Source organism: Varanus komodoensis, unplaced genomic scaffold (assembly GCF_004798865.1).
Source record: "Varanus komodoensis strain SLA01 unplaced genomic scaffold, ASM479886v1 scaffold1, whole genome shotgun sequence".
Classification (NCBI taxonomy): Eukaryota; Metazoa; Chordata; class Lepidosauria; order Squamata; family Varanidae; genus Varanus; species Varanus komodoensis.
Genome location: NW_025335268.1, coordinates 68284497 through 68300868, shown reverse-complemented (window position 1 = coordinate 68300868; position 16372 = coordinate 68284497). Strand labels below are relative to the sequence as shown.

The following is a 16372-nucleotide window of genomic DNA, read 5'->3' as shown; positions in this document are numbered from 1 at the left end:
GTGGCCCAGCACAGAACGCAGCTCCTTGTGGGTCCAATAGACCCAGATAAGCTCAGTGTGTCTGGCAAACCCAGTCACTGCCCTGACCCTGGAAGTATTAGCCATTGTGACTGCTTATCACTTACCCTCCATGAAGGTGTTTACAAGAAATTAAAGCCAACAGGGATTGGAATTGGCTAAAAACAACGTATTTGATACAACCGATACGAGAACCAATGTGGGAGGGCCTGTCGGAAGCGATATATCATTAGCTCCCTCTTAAAGGGGGGCATCTGGGATACCAGATGCATCACCTCCAGGAGACCATTCCACAGTTTAGGGGCAACCACTGAGAAAAAGTCCTTTGGATAGATGGCATCAATCTGACGGAGGCAGACTTCCGAAGATTATCCTTAGATTATCCTAGAGGACTTTAGCTGGCAAACCAGAATGTTTGGGCGAAGGCGCTCCTGAAGGTATTTTGGACCCAAGCCATGAAAAGAATTAAAGCCTTTTGTTGGCCCAGCATCTCCGGCCAATATCAGTGCCATGAGATGACCCCCAAGCTCTGAGATTCTGAGATGGAGAAAAAGTTCTCTTCTTCCCAGACTAGTTTTCGGCCCAAGCTCCCACATTACTTTCTGAAATGAAAAAAAAGCTGTTTGGCAGGGGCTGGGGAGAGATTGTGCAACAAGGTTTTGGAAAGGAACCTGAGAAGGTGAACACCCAGCATGTGTATGCCTCCATTGACTCACTGGTCACTGGTTATGACTCTGCCCCTTAAGTGCAAGCCGTTAGCCTCACAACAGCGGATCTTTGCAGCCGCTAAGATGACCAGCTGTATCACATGTCAGGGGACCCTCTAGCTGCAGGTTGCTGGCTCGAAGTCAGGCATTCCAACATCCAACAGCTTTCCCACATTCAAAATACGCGTCTCGTTTGACCACTTACAGGGAGAGCAGCCGCCATTTTGATGGACTACTTTCCTTTTCACTCAGCTTCTGTGTCTTGCTTCCTTGGTCTGGAGGTGGCAGGTCAAAAGAGCTGTTTCTGTAAGGGAGATGCCAGTTCAAAGTTGGAGGAATGATGGTCAGCCAAAACGTTTCTGGAAAGGCGTTTTACCCCCTTTGGTCAGGTATTCCTCAGGTAAGAAAATCGGGAAAGACCTGCTCCATCAGATCAAAGACCTAACAAGGCCGGAACACACAGTGGCCAGTAAGATGTCCTTTCCCACCCAGCTGACCTCCAGAAGTTTTAGGTGGCAACTCTCAGTGGCTGGGGCTGATGGGCATTAAAATCTAAACTATCTAGAAGCACCAGGCTGGAGAAGGCCATGAGAAGATGTGAAGGACACAACTCCTACTCTTGGTGCCCAGCAAGAAGTATTTGGAGGCCATGCTGCTAGAAGGCACAGCTGTAGCAAGAAATAGAGGAGGAAAGCGAAAATCTTGGGTTACCACTACTCCTCTGGGAGCAGTATCTAGGAAAAACGGCATAAACCAAAGCCCTCTTGCTAGCTTCCAGGGCTGGGTGTTTGCATAACCATCTCACCAGCAGCAGGCTTAAGACAGAATCTGCAATCCTATGCATGTTTAGACCAGGCAAAGGGACACATTGCTGGGAATATGCATAGGATTGTACCCCGAGAGACTTACTCTGCTTCAGCCTGGTCTTCCTCCGACTCTGTCCAGGAAGAATAGCTCACGTATCGCTGTAGCAAAGGCGGCTTTTCACCTTGTTTTGCCCCCAGGAGGGCCCTGTTGGAAGAAGAACACGGCTGTACTCTGCTTTGGTGATGTGGAGCAAACTGCTAGTCAAGAATGGCTTTGGAAATGGAGGATATAGTGAATTTGGGAGTATCGTGTCATTCCAGTATAGAATGTTTAGTTTTGGGGAGATCTCCTAAGGGCCAAACACCATCCTGTAGGACACCAAGTCAGAGATCTCGGGCATTAACACAACTTGGTACCAGGAAGAAACTCACTGGGTGAAATCGGTGGTCACTGTTTCCTTCTAAATTACATTGCAGGGTTGCCGTGAGGATAGAAATGGGGGAAGGAAAGAAAACTGCATACCACCTTAGCTCCTTGAAGGAGTGACAGGGTTAAAACCCACCCACCCACCCTAAACAGCAATGCCATGGGTAGAGAAAGGAAGAATGGTTGTATTTTAAAGGCAGATGTTCAGTCTTGAGTATTTACGTACTCAACATTAAAGCTAACATTTTATATTGGCTTTAAGCTTGTGGAGTAGGAAAAGAGGACACGTTTATTATTACTGCCAGGAACTCCACTGGTGCTAAAAGAGAGGGGTTTCCCACACCTTTAGCTCCTGCAGACTGGTGGGGAGGGGCATTTGCTTATAAGAAAGTTTTAAAAACTCAGATCAGCACCCAAGCTTTTGGGGACCTGTAGATGCATTTGAGACATAGTCATGGGCACCACCACAAAATGGCTCCCACAGAAGATGTGCTTAGTCATCTCATGGCTGCTGTGGGGTCTTGGCTGGTCAAAAGAAAGTGACTCAGCCAAGGAGGAGGCGGAAGGTCTGAACTCCAAAGCCAAGCCTATTGGACCCTACAGAGGAGCAAAATACCCATTTAAGGTTGCAATCCTATGTCTGCTTACATGGAAATGGGATTTAATACTGAGTAAACCTCCACAGCACACTCTGCTCATCCTATCTACCTGCAACTTTCCCAGCCTCAGAAGAAAGGAAAAAACCTACAGACCCAAAATGGGAAGAATCCTGAAATAAAGCAAATTTTATTCATATGTATGTGTTTCATAGTAAGCCATTTTCAAAGCCCTGGAACATTTGAATACTAAGCAATAGCTTTAAATGGCTGTGTCCTTTGTTCACACATGAACATAACTAGCTTGATAGCAAACCATCCCAACCCAGGGCCCTCCAGATGTGCTGGACTACAACTCCCATCATCCCCAACCTCCATTGCCAGCACTGGAGTTGTAATCCAGCTCACGGTAAGGGCACTGGCTCAGGCCATGATAATTTGCACTTTCCCGCACTTGCATACGCCGCTGGGCACACACACAGCATCCTTACCAACTCGGGCGTCTGCTGAATTTGTCGTTTCTCTGGCCGCCATCAGTTTCGTTAAGTTGCCCCTTCGGAAAAAGGAGAGAGAGAGAGCTCAGTGTGTGTGTAGCTGGCGGATTTAGGGTAATAACCCCTCAGTGCTGGGGAAGGGCTGCACACCTCTGGCAAAAGAGCCACAGCATCCCCAGTACTCCTAGGCAAGCTTGCAGTGCAAACTCTGTTCTGTCTGTGAGCCGCCCCGAGGCTTCGGCGAATGGGGGGGCATAGACTATTTATTTATTTATTTATTTATTTACTAAATAAATAAATATATGTTCAGGGATGATGGCTCTGTGAAATAAGAGATACTACTTGGAGAGTTACTCAAATACTACTTGCGTATTTGACAGCTGGCAAGCCCTGTAATTTCTAGGCCAAAGAGCATGGGCAAAACGGGTGCTTCTGACTGATTAGTCAAGAGGCCCATGTGGAAATCTCCAGGTGCTGTGAAGCACTGGTCATCACAAATGTTCGTGAGCAGGTAGATATTCTTCGTTGGGCAGGGTGCATCGAAAGGAATCCAGGTGGGCCCAAAGGAGATACGGTGTTCATCCCAGGTCCAGCTTTCTTCTCCACAAGTAGTAGCACTTTTTCCCAGTTGCAATGCATGGCTGTGAAAGCTGGACCATAAGGAAGGCTGAGCGCCGAAGGATTGAGGCCTTTGAATTGTGGTGCTGAGGAGACTCCTGCGAGTCCCTTGGACTGCAAGGCGATCAAACCGGTCAGTCCTAGAGGAGATCAACACTGACTGCTCTTTAGAAGGCCAGATCCTGAAGGTGAAACTCAAATACTCTGGCCACCTAGTGAGAAGGAAGGACTCGCTGGAGAAGAGCCTGATGCTGGGAACAATTGAAGGCAAAAGGAGAAGGGGACGGCAGAGGATGAGGTGGCCGGATGGAGTCACTGAAGCAGTTGGTGTGAGCTTGAGTGGACTCCAGGGATGGTGGAGGACAGGAAGGCCTGGAGGAATGTTGTCCATGGGCTCATGATGGGTCGGACGTGACTTTGCAACTAACAACAACAACACCCATCTCAAGACATCAGTGTGATGTCTGGACGCGGACATCCGCGAAAGGGGATGCGTTATGTGGTTGCATTTTTCAAACAGTGATTCTGTCACTTTGCTTGGGTCTTAACGTGTGCAAAAGTTGCAGAACTTTAAAAATCACCTAACCAACACAGAGCAACAATTTGCCATATGCACATATAAGAAGGAACACAGATATGCTCTTGCCAAGTCAAAAGCCGTCTCTTCCACTCATTTCCTTGGAGGCAGTGCCTGAAAGACTCAGTGTCACATCATGTGGACCCATGGAAAATTTTATTGCAGAGCCTTTGAATGGTTCAGGCTGCAGGGTGGACACATTGGAAGGATTCCTTGTTGAAAACACCCTGTTCCTCTAGAGTTACATGAGAAGAGCAGTCCGAGGTGCTGCATTTCCAAAACCCAAGCACTTGATGTTTCTGGCCAGATGTGTTAAGTTTCCAAGAGTTTTGCCAATGTTAACGGTTGCCCTTCTCCCCAGAAAGAGCTTTAAACAAGAAATTGGGTGGAAGATGGACAAGCAGCAAAGAGGGAAGGTTGAAGCAAGCACAGCAGCTCTACCCATGGATCCTCAGCACGCACAGAACACTCACCTGAATTTTTTAGCCTGTACCGGTTTATTTGAAAGTCCTCTGTTATGCTAAGAAAGGCATGAAATAAGTTTCAAGGAACTGATGCAACCTTTTATCACAAGATACATCACCTCCATCCCATTGCGCTTTACCTCTGGGTGATGTCAATGGGACTGCCTTTTCTATATTGCACCCATCATTTATCCAATTCATGTTGAACCAAGAGGACTAGAAACATGAAATCATTTTAGGAGCCAGTGTTCTGTTCCAGGCCAGCACAGGCTATGCTTCTGTGCATGTTCATCAGAACCCATAACCTATGTTTTGACTCTTGAACCCAGTACCGGAGCTGCTAACATTCTATTCTATATAGCCTGCTTGAATACCACTTTGTGTACATCCACCCTATTTATTTTACATCAGTTCCTCTGGGCAGGGGTTGTCGCACGATGGCAAAGAAGTAAAAAAGATAAATCTAAATCCCTCTAAATCCTTCCTTCCTTCCTTCCTTCCTTCCTTCCTTCCTTCCTTCCTTCCTTCCTTCCTTCCTTCCTTCCTTCTGAGCTATATAATCCAATGTTGCCTGCAATTTCAGAAGTTCTTGAAGAGCAAGAACCCAGAGCACAAAGAACGACAGTCTGCGAGGTCACACAGAACAATTCAACAGATACAGATCAGTACTCAAGAGACAGCACCACGCAAGAATTTGACTTCAAGACATCCTTTGAAGACGCCAGGCCGTTTCTCCACCGCATCGTCAGAGCTTCAGCACCTGGGTTGGCTGCACTTTACAGCATTGTCAGGGATGGGAGGAAAAGCAGGGGAATGCACGGATCTCTGCGGCATCCGTGAAAGCGACATTCAAGCTCAACAGCCATGCACAATACACAAAGGGAGCAGCACCGCCGGAAAGCATATGCAGAAGCTAAAAACCTGAGAGCAGCATCAGCATCTGTACCTTTAGAGAACCAGAGAGCTTTTTAATTGCAGCTTCATCTGTAGGAGCAACAGAAGTGGAAAAATATGAACGGATGGCCCAAGGACGGAAGCCACGCATGGCCTCTAAGGCCAGCCCTTCTCCTCTTGCCTCCCCTGCGAGAAGGCGGCAGCTAGGCCAGTTGCCAGGCTACCGGTGCAGTACCAGTACGCAGAATCCGTCCCTCATTGGTGGGGTCTGATGCTTGGGTGAAAAGTCCTCAGCAGGGCCCCTCTCCTCACTCCGGTCACTCTGTCCCCTCGCCACCTTCCTCTGGTCACCACTGTCCCAAAGGAAGGGACAGAAGGTGCCACTGTCACTGCTCACACACCTGGACTGGGAAGGTGAACTGGCTGTGAGAGCAAGGAGGCGGCAGTCCAGAGAACTGGGGGAGCCAGCGGTGGGCCTTGACATGTGCCTGGCACTGCCAGCTTTGGACACCAGCCCCGCCAGTAGGATACTGGTAGGAGGCGCAAATGGCAGCTTGACGATGGGTGAAAATAAATCCAGACTAATATTCTGTAGAGTCAAACCCCTGCCAGCCCCACTGCCCCAGCCGGGGTCCCAGGCCTTGGGTTGCAAGCAAATTTAAGCGCTGGTTTGCAACCAACATTTCTTGAAGGGCTGCTTTCATTTCTGCCAGCCCACCCATGCTTTAAGACGAATGATAGAGGCCCTTCTCTGTTGCCCACCTTGGAGGGCAGTTTGGTGGGCAAGTCCATGAGAGGGGTCTTTCCTGCAGTGGCCCCACCACTCTGGAATGGGTTGCCCTTGAGGGTTCTTAGAGCCCAACACTGAAGGGTCTTTGGAAGGCTCTGAGAATATCTAGTTATTCTGGCCTTCCCTCTGATTGTGTGTGTGGTACTGTTGTTGCTTTTCTGAAATTGCATCACTCTATTTTATTGTTGTAAGATGCCATGGGAGGACTCCCTTCCTGAAAGAGGGCCTGGAAAGATTTTAAACAGATTAAATGAATCTCTGTCATTCCTAGATGGTGGTACTAGATATAACAGTCTATCACAGAAGCTTATTATCACTAGTATCACACTGCATTTATACTCTTGCAGGGAACCCAAGGGTCTCCTCCTCTCCATTTTATCCTCACAACAACAACCCTGTGAGGTAGGTTAGGCTGAGAGGCCCTGACGAGCCCCGCGTCACCCAGAGAGCTCCAGGGCTGCGTGGGGATGGCAACGCAGGTCTCTCAAGTCCCGGTCCAGCATTCTAAGCACCACGCCACACTGGCGCGTCACGGGAAGGCTCCCAACCGTTCGTCCCCTGTGCCAGGAATCATCCAAGGAGCCATGCTGGGCCCATGCACGGGGGAAAAGGCAGACACAACTAACTGCCCGCCCCCGGTTTAAGGACCACCCAGACGCTCAGCCCCAGATAGCCCTACACCACTGGGCTGCAGACAATTTCCAGCCCTCACTGCCACCCCGGCCCAGGACTCTGTCCGCCTCTCCTGGGCAGTTACCTCGGTCGCCGACAGAGCTGAAGGACCTTCTGTTTTGCAGCAGGACCTCTTTCAGCTCCTCCAGCTCTGCGTGCTCCCTCGCGTACGTACGTTTCAGGTTTTCCACGTGCTGAATCATCACCTCTACTGCCTTACTGACCCGGCTCTCCTACAAAAGAAAGGTAGGGATGTTCCGAGCCACTGTTTCCCCGCAAGCAAGGTCTGGGGAAGAGGTCAGGCCTGCTTCTGTGTCTCTTCCCGCTTTGCAGCTGCACAGAGAGACTGAATGCAGGGATGCCAGAGCCACTCCAAGGACTCTCTTTAAAAAAAGAAGCAAGAAAACGTCCAAGCAAAGTGGGAATTGGAGAGTGCACTGTCTCTACAGATCCTGAAGATGAAGCTCAAATACTTTGGCCACCTGATGAGAAGGAAGGACTCCCTGGAGAAGAGCCTGATGCTGGGAACAACTGATGGCAAAAGAAGGAGGGGGCGGCAGAGGGTGAGGTGGCTGGATGGGGCCATTGGGGCAGGGGGTGAGGGCTTGGGTGGGCTCCGGGGGATGGTGGAGGACAGGAGAGCCTGGAGGAATGTTGTCCGTGGGGTCGTGATGGGGCAGGCATGACTTTGTGACTGAACCAAACAAAAAACTCTCTCTACTACCTGAGCCAGCTCTACCACGCAGGCTCAGCAAACACCCTAAGGGCTAGGCTAAGAAGGGAGAATGTGCAGCCTTCTCCAGAAATTAAGGGATTCCATCACTGGGTGTACAGATGCAGGGATCTATTCTGTGATGGTGGAGTAGATTACGCAACCTTGGACACCATGTCCATTAAGAAGAAACTCCTCTGCAAAGCCTCCATGGAAATAAAAATCCTGCACGTGTGAGGCTGTGTTCTGCCTGCTTCCTGCTGCCTTCGCTCCCTATTCTCAGGGGGGTGTTAGGAGGTGAGAACATTCTACAGAGGGAGGCATGTCACAGGTAGCACACCTGGGAACCCATCCCAGACCTTGTGAGCTGCCCTGATGCCGGCATTTTCCTTAGGAGGAGCCTGTCATTCCCCTCCAAACTCAGCAGCCTTGCAAAGCCTGGGAGACCTTGCATAGTCTGATAAGCCCACCCAGAACCCTCTGAATTTGGACGGCTGAAGGCAGGAGGAGCCTGAAGGGGAAGGGCGCCTCTGTCATCTTCCTGGAAGGCAAAACACTTAGACGACCTATTCGAATCAAGCCAGAACTTGTCCTGGAAGAAAAGGGGATGAAATAAAGGCTCGGCACATCATGAGAAGGCCAGACTTCCTGGAGAAGCCCAGCATGCTCCAAAAAGTCACAGGCAGAAGAAGAAAAGGAAGGCCAAGTAAGAGATGGATTGGCTCCACAGAGGAAACGGCAGCCCTGGGTGTAGAACAGCTAAGCAGGGATGTCACCGACTGAGCGCACTGGGGAGCTTTCATTCGCAGGGCAGCCCTGAGGCAGAGATGCCTTGGCGGCACATCACCACACAAGTGTGCAGCCCTGGAGAAATCGGCAAAGAGGGAGAGGTGAAGCCGGGATACTTGCATGCTGACAGAGCCTCTCTCCTCTCCTCCCCACCCACAACGTCCAACGTCGGAGGATGTTCCGCCACCCTGGATCCTTCTGTGCCACCTGGGGCTGCAGGGAGCTCCGAGTTCCAGCACTCGGAACAAGTTTCTGAGGTTGGACCAGGACCCTGAAAAATCGCACGCCATCCTGGCAGCCTTAATTAGGGCTGCAGGGTGAGCAGAGGTCTAGGGGTTGGCACGTGCCTCCTTTTCTTTTTGCTCCTGCGTGCCTGCTGCCAGGAGCTTTCTTGCAAGGGGTAGACACGGAGAGATCAGACAGCTCCAAAAGAACAGCGCTTGCTTGCAGCACCTGATTTCACTGCCCGAAACACGAACCTTTGGCTTCTGCCAAAGCTCAGTGGCTGTAGCATGACAGACCATTCAGACTATTTCTGTATTTATTATATTCATATCCTTCCTTTTTACTTCCAAGGAACTCAAGGTGTCTCACAGAATCCTCCTCCTCTCAATCTTACCCTCACAACAACCCTGTGAGGGAGGTTAGGCCAAGAGTCAGTGAGCAGCCCAAAGTCTTCCAGTGAGCTTTGGGGCCAAATGGGGACTAGAACCTGGATCTACTGGATCCCAGTCTAATACTCTGACCACTAAACTATGTCTCCCCTCTATTATCGACTTTGCGCAAGGCTAGGAACAACCTCTGTCTAGGGAAACCTTCCCCATTGCGGGGTTTTCTAGATGTCTTCAACTAACCCTAGAGAGGTGGGGAGCTCTCCCACACTGGAGACATTCAAGGCAAAACTGGACAGCCACCTGAGCGGGAGGGTGTAACATGGTGTCCTGCAACAGCAGGGGGTTGGACTGGATGGCCTTCATGGCCCCTCCCACCTCTACTATTCTGTGATTCAATCCACTTGTGCCCATGCAAAAGTGCTAAATTCTCTGCACTCGAAAGGTAACTGCTGGTGATCCCAAGACAGAATACAAATTCCTCACCATTTCAGTTCACACCACAGTTTAAGATTATGTCAAATTATGGAACGATCTAGTGTGGCACCATTCCTAGGTTTGAAGTAAATGGGACTAAGGCTGTACAAGGAAAATCTTTTGGGGGTTGGAATCTGTCAGATTCCATGGGCGCAGCTCCCTGGACTCCAGCCTGCTTTCCCACAGCCACGGATCCAACTTCCTGGTGAGCAGGCCGAGCGTTTGCATGGGTGCCACCAGGAAGCGAGACTGTGTAATCACTATGCAAGCGTCTTCCCTCCTCAGTCCATGTGGCTTGGGGCCTTGGCCACACTGTGGACGAAGTCTGCTGGTTTTGCAGCCAGAGTTCACGGACCGCCTGCTGATTCCACATGCTCTGAGTGAGAACTGGGCATGAGATGTTGGACAAACAGGCCGGAGTCCAGGGAGGACGGTCGCAGTCCTCATGGAGACTGTCCCAGGCAGGGAGGGAGAGAAAACCAAATCTATCACCTGGACCATGTCACGTGCACTTGCAGAGAGGAAGAGGATGAATGGCCATCAGGTAAATTCAGCAACAAATGGGGCTTGAGAGTAAAAGGTCAAGGGAGCCCTTGCAAGTTTTCATACAGATTGTGCAATGCAGCATGACAAAGATAAACCTTCTTGATTCTATTTTAACATCGAGATTAAAATGCACCTGTGGATTTTATTAGGCCGGTTGTGATGGCAATATCCTGTCCCTGGAATCAGAGTAAGGGCCAGAAAACAACAGGGGCGGGAGGGTGTGAAGCGCATTTGTGTGCCACTTGTAGGATTTCCACAGGTAGCTGAGTGAGCCACAGTTGAAACAGAATGCTGGACTAAACAGGCCTTTGCTCTGATCCAGCAGGCCTCCTATAGTCTAATTCTGCCGGCCATTTTGCGTCCATGGCACGACTTCACGTGGCACTTTATAGAAAGTGCCCATTTCATGCCCTTCTGCTTGGCCCCAGTTCCATTTGGCTTATCATCCCCGCTAACAGCCAAGCTCTCCAGTCCCCCAAATCCACTGACAGCAGAGTTTTCCAGGACTGAGCCAACTGCCCCACTTACAGTCTACAGACTTTCCACTTCTTTCACAACTGCACCCATTTTCACCCTTTCATGATGGGCATTTCCTCTTAAACCATTTAGAGAGTTTTCTTTATCTATCAGATTCACACCCAGCCTTTCTCTCTCTCTCTTTTTAAAAGAACTCAAGGTGGCTTTCATCATTCTCCTCTTCCTGTTTTCCATCTGATCCTCACAACAACAACCCTGTGAGGTAGGTTGGGCTGAGAATCTGTGATTGGCCCAAAATCAACCAGTTGGGTCCATGGCTGAGCCAGGACTAGAACCCAGATCGCCAGAGTCCCAGTCCCCTGCTCTTAATCACTGCATCGCACTAAGCCAGCCAACCAAAATAAAACAGCCCATATTCAGCAACAGTTTTCTGCTTGTATATGGAGAAGAAGCCAAGCGCTAAGTCTTCTGGAATTGGCCACTTACCTGATGGATCGCGCCCAACATTTCTGCCTTGCTGGCGATCCTGGTGGCGTGCTGGTTCAGGAGCTCCAAGCTCTTCTGCAGCTTCTTGGCTATCTCTTGGACCTGGTTGTCGTCACTGAGAGAGGCCAGAGACTGGGCAAGGACCACATTCCGCACACACAGGAAGCAAACATGGCAGTTATCACCATCATCAACACAATTAGAGTAATTCATCATCGCCATCACCATCAAATGTATTTCATAGCAGCTTCTCAAGATCACAGTCTTTCTAAGGCAGCTTGCAGTATAAACAATAACATTTGACACCAACCAATTCTGAAAGCACCTTAAATTTGGACAACTTTAAAATAAGCCATTTAAAAGAAAACAGAATATGGCCATCTTCCCCACACGAACATGATTGTGGCCATCTTCCCTGCTCGAACACAAACACAGCCATCTTCCCCGCTCAAACACACTCTGACAAGTGGTCATGGTGTGGGGAAGATGGGCGTGTTCGTGTTCGTGTGGGGAAGATGGCCGTGTTCGTGTTCGTGTGGGGAAGATGGCCGTGTTCGTGTTCGTGTGGGGAAGACGGCCATGTTCGTGTTCGTGTGGGGAAGATGGCCGTGTTCGATTTCGTGTGGGGAAGATGGCCGTGTTCGTGTTCGTGTGGGGAAGATGGCCACAATTGTGTTTGTCACCCAATGTGGAGTTCGTGAACGGAAGCAAAATTTTGCGAACTTTCTGTTCACGAACGGAATTGTTCGCGAACAGAAACATTTGTGAACTGAGGTATTACTGTATTAAGCAGAACTGAAGTATCTCAAAGAAAAGAAAGTAATAAACCAGATCCCCACCCTCTAAACAGACCTGATTTAGCCAAGAAAATAGTCAGCCAGTAGGAGCAAAACATGACCATTCCTCCCCATTCTTATGGAATGCGCTCCCCAGAGAGGCCCGCCTGGCACCGTCGTTATTTGTTTTTCGGTGCCAGGCCAAGACCTTTTTATTTAAACAATATTTTAATAATTGTTAATATTATTTATTGGTTTTAATTTTTTACCCAGGGTGAATCCAGATTTTACATGTATCTATTTATATGATTGTTTATTTATTATGCTGAAGCCTCCCGAGGCTTACGCGAATGGGACGGCGTACAAAAACTCCAAACAAACAAACAAACAAACAAATAATAAATTCTTACATCAAGTAGTTTCAAGGAGCTGGCGATCTCCTTCCTCAGGTTTCCTTCAGCCAGATCCCGGGACCTCTCTTCCAGCCTGACTCTCTTCTCCAAAGTAAAGAGGTCACATTTGAACCCCAGAGACAGCCGCAGAAATTCTGCCTAGTGAAGGGAAGAGATGCAGGTATGTGTACAACACTAGTGAACTGGGTTACTTCATTTCCTAGCTGCTCCAGTCACCTCCCCTTCCCTTCTTCTCTGAGTTGCTTCCCAACCTGGGACTGCAGCCCGCACAGTTCTTTCTTGCACCAGCTGTGAGAGGTGTGGGATCGGAACTCCAATTTCTAGCTCTGAAGTTGGAACACAGTCTCGAACCTCAACTCTGGGAATCTGAAAAGTCCTAGGACCTCTCAGACAATGTCGAGGGGCCATAGGCCTGTTCCTTAAACCCATTCTGCTTCAACTAATGGAATTTACAACCTACTTTTCCACTAAGCTCTCAAAGCAGGGAACACCACTACCAAAAGTATGGTGTGAAACTCAATACAGTCATGAGAAGAGGATGATTAAACTGTTGGCTGCCCGTATCCTGGGCAGCAGCAGCCCCTAAAACTTGAGTCTTGGATGCCTGTTTAAAAGTGCCAAATCCTGAACTGGCAAAAGGGTCAGCCAGTACCTGGGAACTGCAACTAGGGAATGTACCAGTGTGAAGGTGTGCTTGGCAGTGGCCACCCTCTTAGCAGAAGGTGAGATCTGCCAAAGGTTTTCCACATCATATCTTAGCAGGGGAGGCTGTGGATTCCCCTGCCCAGGGGGTAGGTGGGGGGAATCTTCATCCATTGCAGCTTTTCTTTTGGACCTTATAGGACCCCCACTGACATAAAGTCGCTAGCAACAAACTCATCAGCAGGAATTTCCATATGGATACACAGAATGACGAGCATATGCATTTCATTTTCACTACCTAATATTCATCAAGTCAAGCCTTGCTCCCTTTTGCTGAGCGGAATGGGAGCTTAGTTCTGCATCTGCAGGTGGCACTTTCCTCCAGAGAGGATGCGCTAGCTAGTTTAGCTTCTCTTACTTGCAAACACACAGGCTAAGGTACAGGGATGTGCGAAGGCATATGCAGGAGACGACAGGATTAGGCATGGAAGGAAAAGGCAGAAGAATTGTGAGCGCTCCACAGCTTACCTCCACCTCTTTCTCACTGGGAGACACACTGAAACCAGAAATAAGGCAACAAATTACCATAGCACTATACAGAAAATACTACCATTCTTTCTCAGGGCATGTGTGTCTGGGCATAAAATCTACTTTTCTGCTATGTGAGAACGAGTCCTTCTGACATGGGGCTGGGAAGGAGAAGGACCAAGGCTCCAAGGCAAAGCACTCATTCTGCACGCAGTATGCCCTGGGCTGATCTCCACATCTCCACACAGGGCTAGGAAAGACTCTCAGAAGAAATTCCGGAGACCCGTTGCTGCCAGTCAGTGTTGACAATATGGGTCTAGATGGACCAAAGGCTCAAGTTCAGGATAAGGCAGCTTCCTCTGCTCCTACGAAAGAAGAATGACTGGGGGTGGGATGACTCTTGTGCTTAGGAACGCCTTCCTCCTGTGGCCAGAGAACAGGCCGACTGGCTGGCGATGGTGGAGATGGTCGGCCAACCCATCTTGGGGCTCTGAGTTGGGGACAGCTGCAATACAGAATGCGGCTTGAACATCCTCTAGAGGACCAGAGGGAGGAGGTTCAGGACAAACCAGAGGAAGTGCTTCCCACAATGCACATCCAGTTCCATGGGTTGTCTTGATGGCCACCCATTTGGAGGGCTTTCAACGGAGGTAAAAACACTCCTGGAGGAAAAGACTCCCCATGACAGCTAGTCCTGGTGGCTCTGTGCTACTTCTGGTATCAGAAGCGGCGTGCCTCCGTAAGCAGTTGCTGGGGAACGTGGGCAGGATGGTGCCCATGGCCTGGATGGCTTTAAAAGGGGATTGGACAGGCTCCTGGAGGAGGAGGCGTCTACGAGTGCCTGCAAGTCACGATGCCATCGAAGTATCAAAGGCAGCAGGCCTAGGTCCCAATTGCTGGGGAAGCTGGTTGGTCATTGAGTGAACAGAGCAAGGCGTTAGATGAACCTTTGTCTGGTCCAGCATGGTTTTTCTTCGGTTCTTTCCTACAAATGCACTTTGCCTCCCGGGAAAGCCTTTGCCAATGAACCTTCCAGGCACATGGGAGGCACAGGGTGAAGTCGGTGCTTTCCGGTAACTGTGACACCCGTGAACCTGGTACTCACCTGCCCTTCTGCCTGTTTCGGCAGACAGCAACACTGGGCAGACCCTCCGTTGAACAATCACCTGCTGAAATTCAACAAACAGAAGGAACTTTTTGAAAACTGAAAGAACCCAGAATGTATGCTGTCAGAACAGACTAAGGAGGGGACAACCACACTGGCTAGAGAATTTGGAAGGCCAGAGATCCAGAGCAAGACACCGAGCCTCCGGGTGCAAGACCGACGGCTCCTGAGAGGACGTAGATTAAGAACGTGGGTGTGCGATGGTGATCTACTGTGGCCTAGTTAAAGATAATGGCTCAGGTGAAATGCTGCTCTCCTGGATGAAGGTAGGAGTGTACAGGTATAAAGTTAATAAAAAGAGGCACTAACATAGGTGGGCTCTCCCATACTGGAGAGACTCAAAAAGAAACTGGATGGCCCTCTGAGTGGGATCGTCTAACTTGCAGCAGGGGGTTGGACCGATGGCCTTCATGGCCCTTCCAAATCTACTGCTCTGTGATTCTATGGCATTCTAAAGGTATGATATAAAACATGGGAGAAGCAAGGCTATGAAGCGTGGATGGATCCGTTTTAGTAGTTCGTTCCTGAATAAGAAGCTTGTGCCTTCCTCAGCCTGTGGGTCTCAGATGGCACAAGCAGATCACCCAAAGGGGCCCCAGTGAGAACCAGCATCTGAAAAACAGCTGCTAGGATACCAGCCGTGCTGCGTGACGTCTCCATTTCAGCCTGGCGCGCTGTGGCTGCGGTTTCTTCAGCTGGCAGTGAAGCAGCCTGACGAGCGTGGTCCTCCATGGCGTGCAGTAGTGTTGGATCCTTATCTGCTGACGGAAGTGGGAGAGAACCAGCACACAGACACACAGAGAGAGGACAGAAAATGTAGCACGTGGTCTCCATCTAGCATCCCTTAGGGCACAATCCACTGCATGTTTAGGCAGGAAAAAGTCCCCAGCATTCCCCTGCCAGCAATGGCCGGAAAGCCCTATCCCAGCATTCCCCTGCAAAATCCCACTCGGTAGCCAGAAAGGTGGTCAGAGCAGCATACGGAAGAAGGCTGAACTGGAAGGCCTCTTCCGACTCTAGTACTCTACGATTCTCTGAAATATTAGTATGGTTCCCAGCCCTAGCTCTAGATGGCAGAATTCTCTAGTTAGGGACAAGAAAATGGATGTGGTCTAGGGAAGGAGTGGGCGGAAGGTGCACCACAGCATAGGAAGTTGCAGCCTCTTGAGTCAGAACTCCGGTCCTCTGTTGCCCAGAATTGCTGACACCCATTGGCAGCAACACTCCTGAGTTTCAAGAAGATGCTTTTCTGCCCTACCTGGGACCTCTGCGTGCAAAACTCGAGCACCAGGCTGCAGCTGCTACTGTCTATTTGTAGACCTGAATCTACTGGTAGATTCACTGACTTGTTTCCAAAAACATGGGAATTCATGCTCCAGGGCTGAATATAGGTTGAGTGTAGGTTGCCATCAAACCAGGGCTGTCTAAACCCAGCAGACTAGCCATGGCGAACAAACTCCTACAGTTGGTGGGTTGAACCAGCCAACGACCAACCTCGTATTCTTTTCATGGGTAGCTTGGAGTTAATAAGCCATGGCTTGTCAATGCAGCTGGGTTCAGACAACACAATAACCCATGTTTCAGCTACAACCTGTTACAAAATGGCTCCATTCCCCTTCGTGCCTCTAAACTGATCTGCTGAGATGGACAAAGTTTGGGGCTAACCAGACGTGGATTCTTGCTCAGC

The 16372-nt window shown here is 49.6% G+C and overlaps 1 protein-coding gene across 1 annotated transcript in view; it reads right to left on the bottom strand.

Annotated features, from left to right (window-relative positions):
• IRAG2 (inositol 1,4,5-triphosphate receptor associated 2) overlaps positions 1-16372 on the bottom strand; it is a 52126-nt gene that overhangs the window by 1622 nt on the left and 34132 nt on the right. The window contains exons 26-35 of the mRNA XM_044430398.1: positions 15321-15446; positions 14626-14689; positions 13521-13548; positions 12348-12488; positions 11162-11293; positions 7149-7296; positions 5654-5691; positions 3046-3107; positions 1635-1736; positions 931-1029 (exon numbers count right to left, since the gene is read on the bottom strand). Of these exons, the coding sequence (XP_044286333.1) occupies positions 931-1029; positions 1635-1736; positions 3046-3107; positions 5654-5691; positions 7149-7296; positions 11162-11293; positions 12348-12488; positions 13521-13548; positions 14626-14689; positions 15321-15446 (940 nt within the window). The remainder of the gene's footprint in view (positions 1-930; positions 1030-1634; positions 1737-3045; positions 3108-5653; positions 5692-7148; positions 7297-11161; positions 11294-12347; positions 12489-13520; positions 13549-14625; positions 14690-15320; positions 15447-16372) is intronic.